The 21,528-nt window shown below is 43.7% G+C and overlaps 2 protein-coding genes across 2 annotated transcripts in view; one reads left to right on the top strand and one right to left on the bottom strand.

The window, feature by feature from the left end:
* Positions 1-21,528, top strand: part of ACAD8 (acyl-CoA dehydrogenase family member 8) — a 256,274-nt gene that overhangs the window by 42,179 nt on the left and 192,567 nt on the right. The gene's annotated exons all lie outside the window — the stretch shown is intronic.
* The window catches only part of IGSF9B (immunoglobulin superfamily member 9B), a 78,267-nt gene that overhangs the window by 46,158 nt on the left and 10,581 nt on the right, over positions 1-21,528 (bottom strand). The window contains exons 2-5 of the mRNA XM_063311275.1: positions 10,891-11,088; positions 8,301-8,447; positions 1,233-1,384; positions 221-338 (exon numbers count right to left, since the gene is read on the bottom strand). Of these exons, the coding sequence (XP_063167345.1) occupies positions 221-338; positions 1,233-1,384; positions 8,301-8,447; positions 10,891-11,088 (615 nt within the window). The remainder of the gene's footprint in view (positions 1-220; positions 339-1,232; positions 1,385-8,300; positions 8,448-10,890; positions 11,089-21,528) is intronic.

The raw sequence follows: 21,528 nt of genomic DNA, 5'->3' as shown, positions 1-21,528 counted from the left end.
GACTGTTTTCAGCTCCAGTCCCCCTTACATCCAAGTATTAACTCTCAGCTAAAGTTAAGTAGGTGTTGCTACCCATCTGGGCCTTAATATTTAAGGCTGGCAAAGCATGGAGCCACCCTTAAAGGCTACTGTATTCTCTGCCTAGTTCCTTAGTCTCTGCTCCAACAGCAAGCATGCTACACATACAGAACCCCCCAGGACTTTTCTGTCCCACCATTACCTTGAACAAGCAAACGGGTTGTGTGCACAGCCTCTCCCTGGATGCTGTACGCCCGGCAGGTGTAAGCACCCCTGTCATTGCGACTGATGGATGTCACCGTCAGACTCCCATCAGTAACCTGAAAAAGCCAAAGGCCACTTCAGTGCAAGTTCAGTGCACAAAAACCCAAGTTGGACTATCCAAGAGACAGTATTAACGAAATCTCTGGGTCTTTTTTTCTGCACAGACAGCAGCTTGTCCGACCCACAGCAGGGAGTGGCAAAGTTACATGCTCCTCCCTAGCCTGTGGCATGTGCAGGGGAGTTACACATGCCTTTTAGGAAGGTGCATGCATTAAACCTAAGGCTGCATTTAAACCACACTGTAGCTTGGCCTGCACATTGACATCCCTTGCTACTTTTGCAAATCATTCTGGGTCAGGGAACAGAATCACACTCTGTCAGAAACTGTAGGTGTGGGAATAAAAGGAGGAAAAAAGGCACAAGGAGATCTTTAGAAAGGACCCTCTCTACTCTGTATGGAAACCCAGCAGATCCATTCAGATCACTGCCTTGATCCGCCACATCCTGCAGGCACAGATACGTCAAGGAGAACAGTAGTTTGTCCAAAAGGCACGCATAGAAATGGACTTCATTGGGACTTCCAATCACACAAAGCCAATTAAGGACAAGGTACACCGCTGTATTTCTTTGCAGCGGTCATAACTGTAATTAAGAAGAATTGCCAGGCACCAGATAAAAGCCCTTGGAAACATTGATCTGATCTAGAGGCTTCCTGCTAGCCTCTTGTAACTCAGACACAATGAAGTTGCATAACGGGTTAGATCAATCACCCATCTACCCCAGAATTCTACTGCGCTTATTATCATTATTAAGCAGCAGGTATTGCTCAAGATGTCAGACTCAGACTGTTCTTCATTCTCCTATCAGACATTTTGGGGAAGTGGTGGACTGAACACGGTGCCTCAGGGTATACAAAGATTGTCGATCATCGTTCCAAGACACAAACCTACCCGGTATTTGTTGTTGTCACCCAAAAGTTCTCCCTCTTTGAGCCAGGTGACAGTTGGCTTAGGGTTTCCAAAGGCCATGCAAGTTAGAGTAATGCTGCCGCCTTCCTTTGCCTCTACGTATTGGGGGGGAGTTTCTGTGAAGGTGGGGGGAGCTGCCAAGATGATGGGAAGGAAGGAAAAGAAACAGATATTACAACCATTTGGTACTCGGCTGCGTGGTTCAAAGACACAAACACAAATTCACTCTGAATCTGCCACCCTAGCCTGCAAAACACTGGGATCCACGTTCTCTGCACGCTGAACATGGCTCAGTCTCCCACACCCAAAGTGGGCCATACTGAATCACCTTTCCTAACATGATGCCCTCCAGACCTCTGAAGACTGTTAGGGGTATCTCCTTTCCAACCACCCATTTCCTGCCTTAAAGCCTTTCTAATTTCACCACTGCTTGGGATGGAAGGAGATACGCCTTTGCTTCCCGTTTTAAAATGAGCCACCCTATCTACACTCAGTAGTATGTAACCCATCCTTTTGTTGTCAGGTTTCAGATGTTAGAAGGCACATTCCTCCAAACAAGAACAGAAGCGCCTTAGGGGGAAAGCTTAGGGAAAGAATGCACCCAAAACTGTGGACAAAAAAGGAATACCAATTCTCTCTAGGTTTTTTTTTTTTTTTTTTTAATATAAAGGAGAAAATGGGGAGAACAGGCAAGGTGGAATTGTCGTAACCACCCCTACGAGAGGTCTGTGCAACCAGTAGCTTGCTTTGCTTTTTAGTTGGTTAGTGGACTCAGGAAGACCTCCTTCCTGCAGGAAATCCTGAATCATTTTGTATGCATGTGTACCATTATTTCTGTGTTGACTCCTGGTGACTGCCTGGACTAGTTTTCTTAACTAGATTTTCAGAACTGGCTTAACCTTACCTTCTTTTTCCTAGGGCTGAGAAAGACGGACTGGCCCAAAGTCCCCCAGTTGGCTTGGTGCCTAAAGCAGAACTAGAACTCACAGTCTCCCAGTTGGCTTTGTGCCTAAAGCGGAACTAGAACTCACAGTCTCCCAGTTTGTACCTTGGTGTCTTGACCACTACACCAAACTGGCTCTCCCCAAGCCATCTGCAGGCCCGGAATTCATCAGAAGTAACAGAACCTTCATCACACCTGCCCAAAACGAGCATCATAGCCCCTGACCATCCTGAAGCATCAAACACACAAAAACTGGAGGGTGTGCCCTAAAATTAGCCAAATTCCCCCACATTTGAAACCCAAACAACTTGAATCAAAAGCAAGACCTTTATCTATATAGAACCCCATGCAAAACCTTGAATAATTAAACCATGGTTCAGCAATTTCATAAGAGAGCTGCACTCTGAACTGTTGTTTTTTTAATGGAAGAATGATATCATTGCCACTGGTGAAACATGAGGACAGAAAATCCTCACTGAACTTGTCTTTTTCCCCCTTGATTTTGGATAATTTGACTAAATATTCAAAGGAACTTTGCTCATATAAAAGATGGAGGATTTCAGGCCTCACCACACTGGCCACTTAACCTGCCTATTAGAAGGAGACTATCAAAAGACACAGAGCCATGCCCATGCAGATACTAACCTCCCTTTTGATTAAACAAGCTCTTGCAAATTATAATATAAGCTTAATTGTAAGTAGCTACTGCATCCAATTTTCTAGGAAGACATTTCTGCAACATCAGCTGAAAAAGAACTGATTCCTGAAAGCAAAACATAGTTCATTTTCTTAAAGCCCGTGTAATTCGTTCCAGGAAGAAGAAATGGCATATTGCTTTGGGGAAAAGAAATCTTTAGGAATAACCACATTCATATTGTATTGTTGTACCTAGAGGACTGAGGATACAGTGAGATGCTTAAGAACCCAGAAAGTAATGTGGAATAGCATATGCAGAATAATGTGAAATCAGCCAAGATCAGGAAATTTCTAGAGATGTGACATTATAGCATGGGTAGGTGAGATGGTGCCTGCCAGACCCTATGGATTTCACCTCCCTTCTATTCAAACCAGCAGGGCCAAAGGCAAGCAACTGGGGGAGCCATAGTTCTAAATATTTGGGCTACAATAAAAGAATGAAGCAAATATCTTTACTTGTAGCTTCCAGTATGAATTTGAGTTGCTGCTGAATTGCATCTAAGTGATTTCCACAGCAGAAGTTTTCTGGGTGGAGTAAACACATTTTCTCCGGAGGACTAGAATCCACCAAACTGTGGATTGGCACAATTTGCAGTAAGACCACATTAGTCTTCTCTGGAGGGGCCTTGAGGCAACTGAAAATCCAGTACCAAATCAGCAAAACAGCAGAGCAAAAAGAGTTCTGAATCTTTTCCTCGGCCTTCCTATTAGGGACGCTCTCCGAGTGGTAGGTCAATGTTTTCTGGAGGGCACCACAGGAGGAGCGGCAACGGAGCCAACTCTAGATTTCCTGCACTGCAAAATCACAAGACACTAAAGGGCATGTTCCTCACAGCAATGTTGTACTGGAATTTCAAGCCAGCAACTTTGTCACAAGAAGAGAAGCACAGGGCAATTCCTTCAGTGAAGTTTCATGCTTTACTGCTTAATTCCTGACAGTGTGTAAGGGACAGAAGAGGGGAATGGTAACCAGCCTTTGTAAGGCAGCTAAGCATTCTGTCTACTGCTCCTTCCTATTACAGAGCTTCATGTATGAAAACACCGTGAGATGGCCATGAGACAGCCAACATGGCTAATAATTATGGATCAGCAACATCTGGAGAGCTGTAAGTGGCTTGCGTTGTGTTGGTAACACCCATATCCCTGGCTGTAAGTCCCTCTGAACACACTGGGACTTATATTCAAATTCATATGCAAAGGAGTACACTGTAAGCAGGCAAAATGAAAACAAAAATCAACGTATTCTTTCTCCTAGCGTGGCCTCACCAAGACAGAGCTGGGCCCTTTTTTATAATAAATTGAGGGAGGGCCACCATGGACTTGGCAATTTTGCTACTGTAAATGGCAAACCATGGCGAGCTAATTCTATTTTACTAATTAGAGGAGAAGGGGGAAAGTCTTCCATTTCAATGATTGGCAACCATTAGAAACCTTCTTAGTTTTTAAATACAGTATAAAGTTATGGAATTCCAGCCACCTGAGCATGCTATCCCTGGAGGAAATCCACAAGACTGGTTTCATTGCTTGTGATCCATTATGTTTCCACAATGCAGCTAGACGGGTGGATTTCACGTCCTCTGTGCTGCACTCTTTTAGCTAGCATCTACCCAGCGGGGAAAGTGTTAAACAAAATATTTTTTCCAGTTGCTCTGAATGTGATTTGAGCATTGCAAGGTCTTCTCTCTCCTCCTCTCTGAAATACATGTACATCTATACACAGGACTTGCTTCCAAGAAGCTGAAGGTGGCGTCATTTTCATTTGCCTCCTCAAGGCTTTCCGCACTCACTCTCAGATTTGCATTCCTAATCACTTACTCTATATTAAATAACACGGTGGCCCTGAATCTACAATCAAGTCATCATTCCGGTGGTAAGCATTGACCTACTTAACGTCGGATGTGTAACAGCATCACAACTGATGCATGCAGAAGAAGTCAGGTGCAGGTCTATACGTCAAGAATTGCTCTCCAGATATTGCCAATCTACAGCTTCTCATAACCACAGCCAACATGGCTAATAATTATGGATCAGCAACATCTGGAGAGCTGTAAGTGGCTTGCGTTGTGTTGGTAACACCCATATCCCTGGCTGTAAGTCCCTCTGAACACACTGGGACTTATATTCAAATTCATATGCAAAGGAGTACACTGTAAGCAGGCAAAATGAAAACAAAAACCAACGTATTCTTTCTGCTAGCACGTTCTCACCATGACAGAGCTGGGCATTTTCAGAGGGGCACAATTTTAAAATAAATTGAGGGAGGCCCACTATGGACTTGGCAATTTTGCTACTGTAAATGGCAAACCATCAAATTTCCACAATGCAATCCTGCAAGGTTCTAGAGGACACACACACAAAAAGGGTTGTTTGGCCCATAAGTCACCCCCATCTTGGAAATCATGTGGATCAATAGCTATTAGCCTTGATGGCAGCGTGACTGCCTCTGAAGGCCATCTGTTGGGAGATGAGTGGACTTCCTTGTGCAGTTGGTGGGCCACTGTGAGAACAGACTGCTGGATTCAATGGGCCAAGATCTGATTCATTAAGCCATGGCTTATGTACTTATGACTGAGACCTTTTAAAAGTATTAAGGGATGGCTCCAGGCCTTCATATACAGAATATATAAGAAGCCTGTGGAGGCAACCAAACATCTGAATATGCTCATTAACAACAGGGGAAGTGGAGGAGAAAGAAGAGGACAAAGGAAGCAACGACTTAGCTCTTCCTTTCACAACGCCATCCTTGGGCCATTCTCTTTCAAGCTCTCAAATGAGTCACAGGTAATGTTCTGTTTTTTGCAAAGAGGAGTAAGAGACTCAGCTAGTTAGATCAAAAATAAAAATGGAGCCTTAGGTGTCCTTAGGGGGTGTTTAAAGCAACCCCCTGGCCTCAGCTTCATCTAGACAGTGGTCCTGAGCTTTGCAACTGCTTAAAGGTTAAAACTGCAACAAAGAACATGCTATGCTCCTGTGAGCATGCCTAATACTTCAAAAAATGCATATTAAAGGATGCTCCGTTGAGTGCAAGGCTCTTATTAAAAGTTAACGACCAAGTCACTCATTTTCCAGCAGTGCTGTTGTTCTTACTGTTCCCAGGAAGGGACTTAAGTTAGACACGGAGCATGCCCATCATTCTTTCCTCCCCTTTTTAGAATCACTGATCTCCCCAAACTTTGATGAGACCCATTAATGAAGTCACGCCTGGTGCATATTTATTAAGACTATGGCTAAGTAAGATACACTGGGACAACCGCCATTTTCCTAGATAGTTACTTGCAAAAGCATGCTATGAACTCTTATTATAGACTCATCCCTGCCATAATCAGCCGTTTCTGTTATTCTCATAGCAGCTTTCTTTCTCTTCTCACCATTCAGCACCCTACGGGTGAAGACTCAACTCCAGTCCCCTGCAAATTGTCTCCATCTGTACAAGATCAATTTCATAATTTCCTAGGTGTCTTATCACCTGTTTGTACCTTCCAATATCTTTTCAGTGGATGCTACCTCACTCCATAGAAGTAGACACTGGTGCTGAAATAAACATTTTGCCCACTGTTGGCTATTTTGACTCAACTTCAGGTGCTTCAGCAATGCCTTGAATCAGAAACATCTGCCTTTGATGCCCCTTGCTCCTGGATCTGCTGGACACAGCATGTGGTAGAAATTCCTTTTGAGGAATAAGACAAGGAGATGTTTCTAAAGCCTAAAAATAGGTCTGGCCATACACACAACTTTCCCCAGATATCCATTCTCTGTGTGAGAGATTTTGCAGAGAAACAGCACAGACTCTAGATGGAAACAACCAACAGGTGAGAGAGGGGTTTGTTAGTAGTTTATATTATAAATAGCACCTCAGTCACAGGTGCAAGGACCCCAGGAAGAAGAGAGTCATAACCTTCAAAGAGACTCTGCTTCATGAACTTATTATTAAAGAGGGCTGGAGTTCTTATTGCCATTGCCAAGATTCAGTACCTAATGCCTAATTTTTGCAAAAAAACCCTCCTTATTAAAGTCTGTATGAGTCTTACTTCCCTAATCATCCCCTGCAGTATTGGCCTTGACACACTGAAGGACTTCACTGGAACCTATTTGACTCCTCACCAATTCCGTCAACTGTGTTCTATGCAGCATCGCTCGAATTGCAGAGCTCCATCAGAAGTCAAGGAAGGACTTAAACCCTCTTTGGAATTACCCATCTGCTGCCAAGGAGCTTTCCATGGTCACGTCCACCTTGCTTTCAGCCCTAATCTGTGACCCATCATTATGTACCTGCTCACCCAATCTGGTGCCATTACCTCTGTGATTTGGTGGAGACCAGCATCCTAGATCTTCCAACAACAACTGCCATCCAGGTTTGCCTCCCTGGATGACCTCATAAAAAAAAACAAAAAAGGAGAAGCAACTGAAAGCAGAGGGGACAAGAGGTAGTGGGCAAGACATATTTATGGAAGATTCTTTGCTCTCCAGAAGGACATTCTCCCATATCATTCTCATAAATGCACCCCTTCTCACTTGAGCCTCAGAAAAGGGATTTAGTAGCTGGGTTACAGGAAAATTACAGCCTCCTGTGATCTACTCTATAAATGTCAATTTGATTCAGAGTTTAAGTAGCCATTCAGTGTTACTGTACAGACATTTCCTTGGGAGACAGAGCACTTATATATCAAGCCCAGAGAACTGTGTGTAATTCATAACTCATAACTCATTTTTATTGTTTTTCTCCTTTCTTTGTTGCCAGAGAAATATCAGCAAACAGATGACAAACTCAACACAACACACCCCTGCTTTTGGTGCCATCCTATCTTACTTCACTTTTGCTTGCTTGCTAGCCAATTTACAAAAATAGAGATTTTTTTTTTAATGGTAATGTAGAATATTCTCAAGTCCTTTTGAGTGTGGGCTGTTCTGAGCAAGAAGGGGAAAGGGTTGGGTCCTTTGCAGATTGTGCAATGTTAATGCCTGGGAGAGGAAGAGATACTAGAACCCTGAATGGAGAAGTTGGGAAGGTGCCTTCTTCTACATGCTTGCTGAGCTAGCATTTCCAGCATCCCAGCCAATGGTGGGTGAGCCTGGGAAAGGTGGCACAGCAACATCTAGAAACACACAACCTTCATATCCCTAAGTTAACAGCTGGGTGCCAAGGAGAGAGTGTAAAATATATAGCTAGTGTGTTGGTGCCATATTCTTATCCAAAGGCATTCTTACAAGAAAGCAGTATTAAGAAGACAGACAACAATGATTAATCCAAATTCATTGTTAGGTGGGCTTGTTTTAGGAAGCCAACAATGGCGAGGTGCTTGGAAGAACAGGAAAAATCCTGTGATGAACTTGCTGACACCTCACTAAACATTTTGCAGGCTACCAATGTCCAGAAAAGAGAATTCCAGGAAAGATAAAGATCTCATACACACCATTGACGGTGAGGTGCACCCAGCTGCCATTATGGAAAGTGTCGTACTGCTGATCCAACATGAGTACTTTGCATTCGTACCAGCCCTGGTCCTCGGAGCGAACCTGTTCGATGCGTAGAGAGGCCTTGTCGTGTAGGCTAGCACGGCCTGGAAGAAAGCAGCGAAGAAGAGAAGTCAACGGAGATAGAAAGAGAATATCCGTTACTCTGCAGAGTTTAACAATAATACTGTCAATAAGCTACATAGGACATTCAGAGTAAATCTTATCCCAGAGTCTGCCAGAACTGAAAACTTGTGGGACATTTGAGGACAAAAGGATGCCAAGGACTCAGGCATGGAAAGTATACCAGCTGGAGACTTTCTTTGGCTCAACAGGAAGCCCATAACATGCTTCCCACAATTCAAGCACACATGCATCAGATTTGCCTATCGGTTCAAACAGCCCTTCTTCTCTGACAACTGGTTAAACACTGCCTTTCTATTAAAAACTCTGTTGGCACAAATTCCTACAGCTGTCAGTATCTGATTGCCAATTCTTCGAAGTCTCTATAGCAAGCATGGGCACTTATGAGCTTCAAGATACAGACATGTGTTCTCAAGGAGAAAAAAGTCAAGATGTTGTCAGGTCAGGTTCAAATCCTGGCTACATCCAAGAAGTTTCCTTTTACAGTGTTATAGAAGTGGTGTGCCATGTATAAATCTAACTGGAAGAATGCCAAACTGGAGGCATTTTTAAAATGAGTGTGTCCATCACTGTTTCTGCTTTGTCTAGCTTAAAAAAAAAACTTGTATTCCTGGAAAAAGATACCTTGTATCTCAATATGGCATCAAGCAGGGAGAAAGAAGAGACTATGTGAAGCCAATTTGTTGGGAAGGATTGAGATATCACAGCCTGATATTTCTTCCCTCCTTCCTTTTCAAGAGAGGGCCCATGTGTCTTCAAACCAGATGATTCCCCAGGAACAGGCAAAAGGTGAAGCAAGAAAGGAAGAGGAAAACAGAGGGCACTCAGAGTGACCAGCCTCATGATCACTGCCTCCCCCAAAATGGGAGAAAATGAATTCTCCCCTCCAAAGAAAATATTTACATATATCATTTTATAGGTATTTCAAAATTTAAAGAGAAAAAAAATCTCATCCTAGTGAGGAAAACCAGGAGCAGGTGACCAGATGCCAGCTTGGTCTGTTCATTGTTGATGGCCAACATCACTGTTGATGGCCAGCATCAAGCTTCCTGCATTCCCTTCTTATGATTCTTTAAACCAGGCATGAGACAGACAACCTTCCAACTACAGGGATATTATGGGAGAATCCTAGACATCCAAAGAGTCCCAGTCACTTACACCTCGCCACAGAGCAAGTCACTTCTGAGATCAGAGAAAAAAAAATCTCCAGCCAACCTCCATCACTAAATTCTGCTGGATTTAGAGGTAGCCTAGAAAAATCATCTGCTTGTATCCTCTCTGCAAACCTGCCATTCAACCATCTGAGGGATGCAGGGAGCTGCGGTTTTTCACAATCACAATCTGATCTAATAGGCTAATTAGTATTCCTGGATTGGAGTCAGGAATGCACTTGACAGCTTGGGGCCTTAGCAGACAGATAGTCAAGCACATGGTCATAGCAGATGCAAAGCCAGAAGGTGGTTAGAGAACAGCCTTCAGCTCCAGAGATACCAGCAGGCAAGACAGTGCTTACAATCACCTTTGCCACCAGGACCTGTTGAAAGACAGAGTTCAGTATAGGTCCCATCACAAGACTAGAAAGTCTGAAGATTCAGAGGCAGGTGACAACTGCAAAGACAAATGCTCCCAAGGTGAAGGGACTTTTTACCATCTTTGGTGGACTTGTGGGAAGGCTAAGAAATTCTGGGAGCAAATATGTATTACGATTCAACATATTCTTAAAGTGGATACACAGATGAAACCAGGGCTATTCCTTTTGGGCTTGATGGACCAACAGTTTGAGAAACAATATGGGACTTTGTTCTTCTATACGATAGCAGCAGCAAGACTTTTATATGCACAAAGATGGAAAGATGCACAAATTCCCACAAGGGAAGAATGGATGGCGAAATTAATGGAGTTGGTGCAAATGGCAAAACTGACAGCACTGATAAGAGAAAATACCGTGACTGGATTTGCTTCTATCTGGAAACTGCTTTTGGACTATTTGCTGGTAACGGGAAAAAATGAAGTGTTGATTTTGGGCTTTGATGATTAAATGGTTTGGTTTTATAGAAATGATGTTAGCCAAGGTTTAATTAATGGTAACGGATTAAATTTGTATAATACATATTTATATCTGTGTTGGAGAAAGTCCCCTTCTTCTTATATTTTCCTGCTGGTTTTGCACTTCCTTCGTTTTTCTTTTTTCTTTAGCTCTATATTGAAGCTTTTCTGTACTCTGTATTTTGTATCTTAACTTTACTTTGAAATTCTAACAAAGTTCTTATTAAAAAAAAAACAAATGCAAAGACAGGCTGGGAGGCACATTCCTAAAAGCCATATTGTTCACGTGAAGCTATGACAGTTGAGTTCCCACCATGGTTCCAAGATTCTTTGGATTCTGTATCTTTTTTTTTAACTCACCAGCATATTCTGGATCCACATGGGGAGGGTAGAACCCAAACTTTATGAAGATGGGGATAGGAACACCAAATTTGAACCACTCTACCACATACGGAGGGGGTTGGCCCGTCAGTGGATGGATTACGTCGCATCCCAGGATCACACTCTCACGAGCACGGGCTGTCACAAACGCAGGTTCCTCTCTTAAACCGTGGGCACCTGGAAGAAAAGAAGGGGCCAAGGGGGAAAGGGGAAAAAAATCAATATTTTGCCCCAAGCCTTGAAAAAAATCTATATTAGGACTACAGTTACGCCCAACAGTTGTGCCTGCACCATGCATATACATCAGTTACAAACTTAGCAGTTACAGCGGTAAAACCTGCTCAGCATGGTTAATGTTAACCTGGTTTAGATTTGGGGTGGCTTCAAATGCACCAACTCAGTCTATCTGGTTAGTTTAGGGCTTAATGTGCCATCCTGGAAGATGGATTAGGCCAGTAACCAGGTTAATCTGGAACCCCGGTCACGGAGATGCTGACAGCAGTCGGCCCAACTTACCTAGGACTGAAGAATTTTTCAAATGGCCAAACTGATCATAGCTGGAGGTTTGGGGAAAGAATTGGCTGGTCAAGGAAGCAAAAAGAAAAAAGAAAAAGCACCCTTAGCTAAACCTGGCAGGAAACCTGGGTTGGCCATTCCTTTTTTTCCAGTATCTTCATTTTGCTTAAGGGCTAACAACCAAGCCACGTTGTCCCTGCTTAACAACTCATATCCACTCTATCAAGGTCATGTTCGGAAAGCTCTTGAATGTCCTTTTCCTAACTGGGAGCCGTCACAGATGCTTTGTGGAGCCCTTTCATTATTCTCCCCTACAGACTCCATTTACTCCCCTACAAACAGCAGGTTAGGCTTCAAGGTGACTCTGACGGTTCGGGAACAGAAGCAGGAAGAAAGAGAATGCCAAGTGAGAGGGGTGAAAAGCCCCTGCATTTGTAGGAAAATGCACTTTGTTAGTGTAGGAAACAGAGATTTATAAAGAAGGCAAGATGTGGGATTCTATTCCAGGCATGGAGTAGACATCTCTGAAGCCCCCCACCCTCGGGGAGGTTTGCCTCCGCCTAAGCTTATACAGGCAGATTCAGGCATTTGCACACAGCCTTTCAGCATAGCTCCAAGGTGACTTTCTTGCAGGTCTTCCCTACCTCCACCCCCTTCTCTCTCTCCTGCTCGTTCTGGAAAAAAGAAACGGGGGAGGAGGGAACCAGCAACAGCCATGTGGCTTCTCCTTTCTTATTCTTCCCTGAACCTCTTTGCCTCCCCTAATAATACCTACAGGGAGTGGCTTTCCTCATGAAGGCATCCATTCATAAACGGATTTGCTTTCCGAGCCAATCTCTGACAATGCATGCCAAAAAATTCCTGGGATGGGCCTTTGATGGGGAAATCGCTGACACCCACCAGACTGCAGTCAAAGAGCTGACAGCACTGATCAAATAGCCGAGTGGTCCATTTCAGCCTCTCCCTCCCAGGATTCCCTCCAGAGCCTGGAATCCTACCTCTGTACACCTGAAGCAAAATCCGCAATTGGGTTTCCCTTCATTGAGATGCTGGAATCAGATCTCCGTTTGTGTTTCCAGCGTGTGAAGGCACGAGGCTCCCAGATCATCCAGTGCTATAGCCTTCCACAAGCTGTTGAATCTCAGCTGGTAAGAGACCCCAGAAGTTGCAGGTCAGCAACATCTGAGGACCAAAGGCCACCCAGCCAATCCAGTGGGATCAGGCAGGGTGTCAAGGATCAGACCCACAGAATGGTAAACCTGTTTGTTAAAATACAGAGTCCAGAGATTCTTCTGCAGAGAAGCAAACCAGATGTGATCCTGCTGGTTTATTGGGAGAAGCTGAGCCACCTAACCTTTGAAGAACTACACGCTAGCTGGGTTTGCCAGGTGAGGTTAAAACTGGCGTACTCATTCATGGCTCGGCTGCAGAAACTCAGATGTTATCATCACCCATTGTGCAAATCAGGTCGTAACACAAAGACACAACCTGGTTTCTTTGCCTGCACGTGTCAACACTGTCACCGTGTTCTGCTAACCCAGAAGCAGGGCTTAGCACACTGCAGAAAGCTCTGACAAACTGGCCGATAACATTTTAGCTAGCATATTAGGTAAACCCTAAACTGAGTAAAGCATGGGTAAATGTGTCTTGGGAACACAGCCACTGATGTGGTGTCCATCAGAACCATCAAACATCTGGGGGGAAGGTACAGGTTTTTGATTCCTTGACAACAATTGCCACCCCCCCCCAATAAATGAATGGCAGCCAGTTCCCCAGACTATTGACCACCATGTACATGATGGATGTATGCAAAACACTAACATTTATCTCGACAGATTTCAGGGTCTTCGAGCTGGACTTCTAATGACCCTTTCCCAATCAGCAGTTAACCTTTCCCATTTCCAACTGCAATCGGCAGCAAGGTTTGCTTCTGGCTTCTCCAGACCAGCAATAAAGTATCTTCAAAAAGATAAAGAAGTGATCTTCTCCCGCCCCCCCCCCCCGCATCCTCCCCGCTGGGCTGTTGCTGATTGGCCCAGAATGACATCACCATTTTTTCCACAACAGGAGTCTAGTCTGCCAGCAGGTCTATTTTTGGCACCCACGAGACAGGCATTAACCAGCAACTCGCTCCGATGGGGCCACGCAAGCTTACATCCCTCCGGGATGGGACGGAGAAAGGACAGGTGGGAATGCCCAGAGAAACCGTATTCCAGCTTGCACCTCCCAACTCCGCCCCGTACGCAGCACACACAGACGCTGCTTTCTCTCCCTGCTGCTTGGGAGAGATAGATGGTGAAGCTATGCTGAGAAAGAGGCTGCCAGCGGGGAGGAAAAGCAGGGGAGGAAAGCAGGGAGGGAATTGAGATGCCAATGGTCCTGCCGGGACTGTTGGAGGAAAGACCCAGAGAGAGGAGCATGCACAGGCATGTGCCAGTTCAGGGGTGCCACCTCTCAGCACCCACCTCAGCCAAACTCTCCACTCATGCCACTGCGCCACTACACACTTTCTGCCTACCCCTTGATGCACCTCATTATCACTGCATTTGCAATGTGGCTGACAGCCTTCCACCAGCCCTCAGCAGAGGAAATGGCTTTGGGTTGCTGGCTCCCTTCTCTTCTCCTGGCCAACCACAGAAGGACACAAGTCCCTGAGATTGACCCACCCCTGATGGAGGTCAGGGAAAGAGAAGAACAAAAACTCCTACTTTTCCGTAAGGCAGCCCAACTGTTCTGCCTTACAGCCAACTTCCAGCCCAAGGTAAATCCATCTCAAAATCCCCCCACAACTCAAAAAAAAACATTTGGACTGTCCCTCCAGTCAACCTCAGGAACCCAAGAATCAAAGCTTCACTTCAGCAGTCTTAGTGGTGTTTCCCAAGACCCACTTACAGAATTCCATCCTGCTAATGCTGAGCCCAAACTTCCCCGAAGAGGAACCTTTAGGTATTGTTTATGGAGGGTTTGCTGATTAACTTGAGGAAACCAATGAGCTGTTGGATCAATGCTGGGAAGAATGGTGACAGCCCAGGCTGTATTTTTGGCACCACACAAAGCAAATTGTCCACATGTGTTAGCTAGTTTCATGTTTCCTGGCTGCAGCATGGAAGACTGGTGCTGGTCCAAGTCATCTCCACTATGAAGTCATTGCAGCATTCCCCCCAAGATGGAACTGGAGGCCTGCCAGCAAGCAAAAGACTTGATGCACTTTGGCAAAATCTGCAGTTCTCTTATCTCCTGATGGGCACCAAGACCACCCTTTCTCCTTGAAGGCTTTCTAGTTGCAAGACAGACAGACAGGCACAGCAGAGGGCAAAGAGAAGGCAACAGATAACGAAGAAGTCACACAAAGGATGTCTGGCCAGCCCTGGAGTCCCACTTGAGGTTGTAAAGTCTGGGAACAATAGAAGAGAATATATGCAGCTCAGGGTTGAACTGTGGAGTCCTTGGTGCTCTCTGAGCTTGGCTGCACTAATGATGTTACCTAGTCAGGTAATGAAATGTCTGCAAGCAAACAACCAAGCTCAGAGAGCACCAGCTCTGGGATCTAACCTATCTAACTTAAGTCATCAGCAATGAAAATGCCCCAGCAGATATCTTCCCTCAGGACTGAATGGAAATGTGGAAAGGCTGCAGATCTCTAGAAAGGGGACTTTATAATGAAAGACATGACATTCACACCCACCCTTCATTCACTTCATTATTAAATCACTCCAAGCATATCCAATTCCACCCATAGCTTGCAATATATCAATAGCAAGTTCTCTTTGTGTTAAACTGAAAGATAACTGGGGGAGGGGAATATTCAGAGCTTCTCTAGCCAGCATTGGTGCTTTATGCACCAATCTGTCCCTCCCCCGATTTATCGCATGGGTCATATTTGTAGTCGTGTTAGCCTACAACCTTTGCAAATGGCCACTTCTGCTCACCCTTTATCCCAGCTGGCCCCAGTGGCCGGGTGTCCATTAATGAAAAGTTGTACACCCCTTCCCCAATTTTAGCTGAACAGAGGAAATGCCCTGGAGGTTAACTTGGAAATCACATTTCTCAGCAGGCCATCAATCTAGATGTCTCATTGATCACAGCCAACCTTTCACCAGAAACCCCATCTCTCCAAGCAACCAGCAAGTGTAAAAGTTGCTCTCAACTAGATTGTATTTCGAGACCCTTCCTTGTGGGGTCTGCTGACAGGAGGGATGCCAGTAATTCAGTCTCAATGCAACCATTTAATGATTTCTCAGCGCACACACAAGTGTCTAACCACATGAGATTCTTGTCTGCCTGAAATCGACAACACAGTGGACAACTAGACGAGCTTGGTCGCATGGGAATATGCCTGGCAATCTTGTAAGTCTCAGGTAAAAATCCATTCTAGCCTTGGAGTGACCTTAAGTGCTCTTTATTCCATTTCTTGCTGGAGTGGATACAGATGTCTGCAATTGTTTGACAAGATATGGAACAATTTGTTTCCAGGAATTAATGCAAAAGTTAAGTGGTACCGGAAAGGAGAAATATGGACAAGCTTAAAACTGGGAACTCTCAGCCCCAGGATAGTCCAGAGAGCACTCCTGAGGAGGGCTAGCACAGTAGCTTCTGATGCAGGATCATCTGCAGAAGAGTTTCTTGACCACTGCATGGGTCTCATGTACTGTGCCTCCTGTGGAGAAGAAACCACTCAGTCAAGAACCAGTATAGAATAATGGTTAAAAGGCCTGTTTAGGACTAGAGAGACTCAATATTCAAATCCCTACTCACTAATGAAGTTTCCTGGGGACTGTAGAGCAGTGTCTTTCACTCCCCTCCCTCCCTAACCTCAGGAAGACATAATGGCAAGCGACCATGTGCACCACTCTGAACTGCTCAGAGGAAAATAAGATATATCAAAAGATCTACACTGGTTTCCAGTGGCTTTCCGATTTAAAGTGCTGGTGTTAAGCTTTGCAGCCTGAAATGGCTTTAGGGCCTGATCCTCTGAATTCAGGGACTTGCCTGGCCATTAGGTTCTGCAGGAAAGGCCCATCTGAAGATGCTTTAATGGAAAGAGAACCATCTATCTGGTATACAGAAAGGGACATTCTGGATCCATCCCAAGCTATGGAGTGAACTTACTTAGGCAGAAAATAAATTGAGTAAAGAAATCATAGTGCATAATACTTAATTAGATCCACAATACAACACTGGTGCATATTTTCCCTTTCTAGAGTTGTTGTCATCCTTTGACTGATTAAGAAAGCCTTCATGAGAAGACCAGTATATGAGAGAAAGCTTTCCTGAGCTTCTCTGCAGTGCCATCAGTTGTCTTCTCCTACTTCTGAACAAGGAGGGTCCAGTAAAACTGTCACTAATGTGATTTTTTTATCCCTGGAAGTTCTGGTCACCAAAGAGGACAGGCATGTCTGCATCCTTCAACACCAGAACAACCTTCCTTGACTCAAATGCAGTCAAAAACATGCCTCTGCCAATACACTCTGCAACTTATTGCCAGCTACTTTATTTTCTTCTGACATCTCCTTCATCCAAAGACCGTTTCTAGTTTCAGATCTACAGCCTCCCATTTCTGCCCTAACCTACAAATTGATTTAAATATGCATTTTTTTTCTCACACACTTACAAGCAGAGTACCTCTCAAGAGACTTTTTTGTTGCATTTTGTCATAACAAACATGCATTCTTGCCTGCATCTGGGGAGCTGAAAGCTGCATGGAATTTGGCAACATCCAAAACCCAAAGAGTATATGCCTTTCAAGCCACCATGTATTTCTGGAAATTTTATTTATTTATTTAGCACTTTTTTTCCACCATCCATCTCAAACACGACTCTGGGAGGAACACTTTAGTTTTGTTCGAACTGTGGGCTTCCAATATTTTTACCTGTTCTTCATTTCCAAATCTTTGATACGTTGTCCTTCCCAAAAAACTCTCCAAACCAGTGTTTCTCAAACTTGGCAACTATACGATGCGTGGACTTCAGCTTCCAGAATTCCCCAGCCATGGGAGTTGAAGTCATCACAACTTAAAATTTCCAAGTTTGAGAGACACTGCTCTAAACCAACAGACCTCAGCACATCTAGAATGCTCTAGGGATGCAGTGCCCATTATATGAAACTCTTTCTTCTTGTCTCTCTGAAATTGTTGCTTAAGGATTTCACCAGCTAGTCCTACATCCTTGTATTTTGGAGAAGGAAAGTGTCATGGAGCGTATTCTCTTTCTCCATGCCAAGTACTGTTTTATAATCTCTATCATGCACGACCATCAGTTTTCCCTAGATTTTCCTCTAAAACTAGAAAGCTGTGTCTGTCACCACAGGCATGACATCACTCTCCTAACTGCAAATTATAATCTTCCTGATTGACGTCAAAGATATTTCCCCTAGAAATCCATCTGCAATGCGAGGCAGTCATTTCAGCCCTAGCTAACTGCATAAGCTACTCAGGATTTCATTAAAAGGAAGGAACAGGGAGAGAATAAATGCCGCAATGGACTTAACTTGTTCAGGAATCAGCCGATGCTATTTTTAACCAGAGGGACAAGATTTGGAAGATGGGTGATAATGAACATGAAAGCATCCTTCAAATGCCAAATGGTCACAGCTGGTGTTACAGAATTAGCAAGTTTCTGGGGCAGATGGCACAGCTTCAAGCAAGCCCAAGTCCAGTGCTAATTCTTAGTAACAAAATGCCCACTGTACCCATGGTCACCAAGAGGGGGCTTGGGGCCCACTCATTTGTGCTCCAACTTCCAAACTAGGACAGGCCCTGGCTGTGACAGATCTAGCAATCTGGTTATAAAAAGATCTGCTTTAACCAAGCAGGAGCAATTGAGATAACAAGATAGACCCAAGTTTCATCTTGCATGGTATGTTCAGGACACAGAGATACATCTGGCATTGGAATGGCACACTCCTTGAGGAAGGAAGGTGCAGGATAGACTCTCTGTGTGGTTTCTTCTGCACGGAATGCTAAACTTAATTTGAATGCCACTGAATTAATTGGTTACCTTTCATATCATCACACCCCTTCCCATCACACTGAAAGTGACTATTTGGTGAGCAGTGTTGAGAAAAGCTCAGGATTACAAGCAGCCCCTTAAAACCTCAACTCAAGCAGCTCGGCTTCAGTGGAGCATTTCTTCCAACAGAGTCAAGAACCAATGTGCATGTGTGTGTGTGAGTGTGCAAGGAGAGATTGCATCCAAGGGGATCCAAAGTACTGAAATGCAATTCAAGGCCAACCCATTCTCCTCCCTCCGCAGCTCCCGGCTTCCCTCTGCAAAAAGGCAAAATCACCTTCTCTTTCTTTCCCTCCTGTCTTTCCCACTCCAACTTGATTTGCATGCCAGTTACCTGATGGCTTAAAAGAGAGAAGGGGTGAAAATGGTGTGTCCCACTCCACCATCTGTTTAGATCAGTGTTTCTCAACCGTGGCAACTTTAAGATGTCTGTGTGTGGACTTCAGCTCCCATGACTGGGGAATTCTGGGAGTTGAAGTCCACACATCTTAAAGTTGCCAAGGTTGAGAAACATTGGTTTAGATCCTGCAAATTCATTGGTGGAAACACATACCACGAATTGGAGAGCTGGCACATGCAGGTCACATCCATCTTGAAGTGGAGAGATGCTGCCTTTCCTTCCTCTCCTCTTTTCCACAGCCCCCCTTCAGGAAATAGTCCCTGGTGCAAAATACAGGCCATACAAGTAATTGCTTTGGCAGCAATTAAGCAGATGTTTGAGTTATAGTGGGGGGAGGAGGAAGAGGGGGTGGAGGAAAAGGGGGTCATCATGCCCTGGACAGTTTCTCAAGAGGCATCAGGCTACTAGCACCAGCTTTTATATTGCTTACTAATTTGCTGTTGCTTATGTTGACCAAACAGATTGAAAAGCATGTTAACTTGGAAGCTCTTTCTACAATTCAGAGACCATGGCTAAGAGGACTTTTGCTCAGCCTCGTATGCTGCACCAGTTGCAGCCTAACCTGCAACAGATGCACTAAGGATAGTCACTCATGCCCTTGGTATCTCTCATTTAGATTACTGCAATTCACTCTAAGTAAGGCCACCTAGAGACATCTGCTGGTCCAAAAGTCAACAACCCACATGCTTACCACTTTTGGTACTGCTGTAGGACACTGTTGCTGCACAAGATGCATTGGCTACCAGTAGGGTTTTGAGTCCAATTCAAGGTGCTTGGATCTTCTTGGAGCTCTTAAAGGCTCAGGGACTGGATATCGAATAGTTCACCTTTCCCTGAAAAAATCTGCCCACCTGACTGGGACAGACGAACACCTGCTTAGGGTCTTCACCTATCACAAGGTGAACCAGGATGGGTGTGACAGGAGGGGACCTGACGGCAGCATTCCCTGTAGGGGTCTGCCTTCTATGGAACAACAATAAGTAAGGTGTGCACTCTTATGGCCTTCCAGAAAGCTGTTAAGACCTGTTCCCCCCCCCACACACACACACACGCACACACACTAAGGCCCTTTTGGGTTTGATTCTGGGACATCAATATAAGTCTTAGTTTTATTATATTTATATATTGTTTATATTTTATAGCATTGTAGTATTATTATGGTATTTTATAACTTATATGACAAGCATCGTCCCAACATGAGATGGATGGTGAAGAAATATGATAAATAAATAAATAAGCCATCTAGAGTCCAATTGATTGAGGCAGGGTGTACATTTCACAAATACATAATAAGCAAATATTAATGCTTGCTGTCTTGAAGCAATGATCATGCAAACTTGGAGGAGTTTTCATTAAGGAAGGTTTTTTCCCTGTTTCTTCACTTGTTGAGTTCCTGAATAAATTCATTTTGTAAAAAAGTACTACAGTTTAAAATGCTCAAGGGAGACAGAAGCAGAAATAAAATCACTGATTTACAACTAGTCTATCTTGTTGGTCTTTCAGCTGTTTCCTGAACAATAGTGCATACCACATGATTGGTGATAAATAATTACAACTTCCTGGCTTTTAGATAACTATCACCTGCAACCCAATTTACTCAGAAGTTCCTAGAAAACATTCCCAGGAACATTCTCTTGTATGGAAAGGATTGACTTGAGGAGGACAGTTTGAATATGCAACTCACAGGTCTTTTCTCTTCACCATTATCACATTTTTTAAATATATAGATTTCTGCAGACATGTAAAAAAAGCTAATTAAGATCAGGTACTTACTACAGTCATTTATGTCTACTAATATTCCCAGAGAACAAACTGAAGTAATGAAACTGACAAGTAAGTTAGATCATTTCAGAATGTTCTACCTGAGAATGCCCTTGAAGCTTCTTCAGAAACTTCAGCAGATGCAAGAAGGCACCAACTATCTATCAACAGACCTGTCATATTCAACCTTCTCCAACCCGGTTTCTTCAAAATCTGTTGGACTACAATCCCGTAACTCCTCGGAAAAGCAGTTTAGGTATATTTATCACATCAGGCATGTGAAAGTTGAGATGAGTGTTTTCCTACTCATTAATTATTGAATGTTTAATTTCATATTTGTCAACGTTTTAAATTACATTCATTGTATATAGCACCTATGTTGAATAATAATTGTTGTTATTATTATTAATGATAATAATGAATGAGCTACAGTCCAATAATGAGTAAGCTGTGCCACCCTATGAGCTAAATTGCCCAGTATTTTTTTAGTTTCACGGATGGTAATTACAGGCAAAATTCTGTTTTTTCCATGAGACGGAAAGAAAAGTACCCATGCTGTTTTGTCAAAAGAGTCATAAATATTCATAATTTGCTACAACAACAAATACAATACATGACCTATTACATCATTTATAATGCTTAAATCAGGAATCAACTACCCCCTCCCATGATTTTCTATTTTATTTAGAAAAAAAACAGACTTCAATTCAGAGTATTCAAAAAGAAGGTCACTAATTTATATTTAAGAAAAGAGGAGAGTATTCAAGACTTCTTCGTGTATGTTCAGTTCACGTTTCATTTTAAGCCAGATGTCTTTTTAGAATGATACAGTTAATTGATTTTTTTCAACCTAGTTTTCAAAAAATGGTTAGTAGAGAGATCTATTTTTACCTGTTTTGTTGAACTTAGCACCCTAAATGGAGTTGCAAAAG

The sequence above is a fragment of the Candoia aspera genome, chromosome 9, assembly GCF_035149785.1.
Source record: "Candoia aspera isolate rCanAsp1 chromosome 9, rCanAsp1.hap2, whole genome shotgun sequence".
In the NCBI taxonomy this organism is placed as follows: domain Eukaryota; kingdom Metazoa; phylum Chordata; class Lepidosauria; order Squamata; family Boidae; genus Candoia; species Candoia aspera.
The sequence above is the reverse complement of the archived record's forward strand: the minus strand, read 5'-3'. Positions and strand labels throughout refer to the sequence as shown.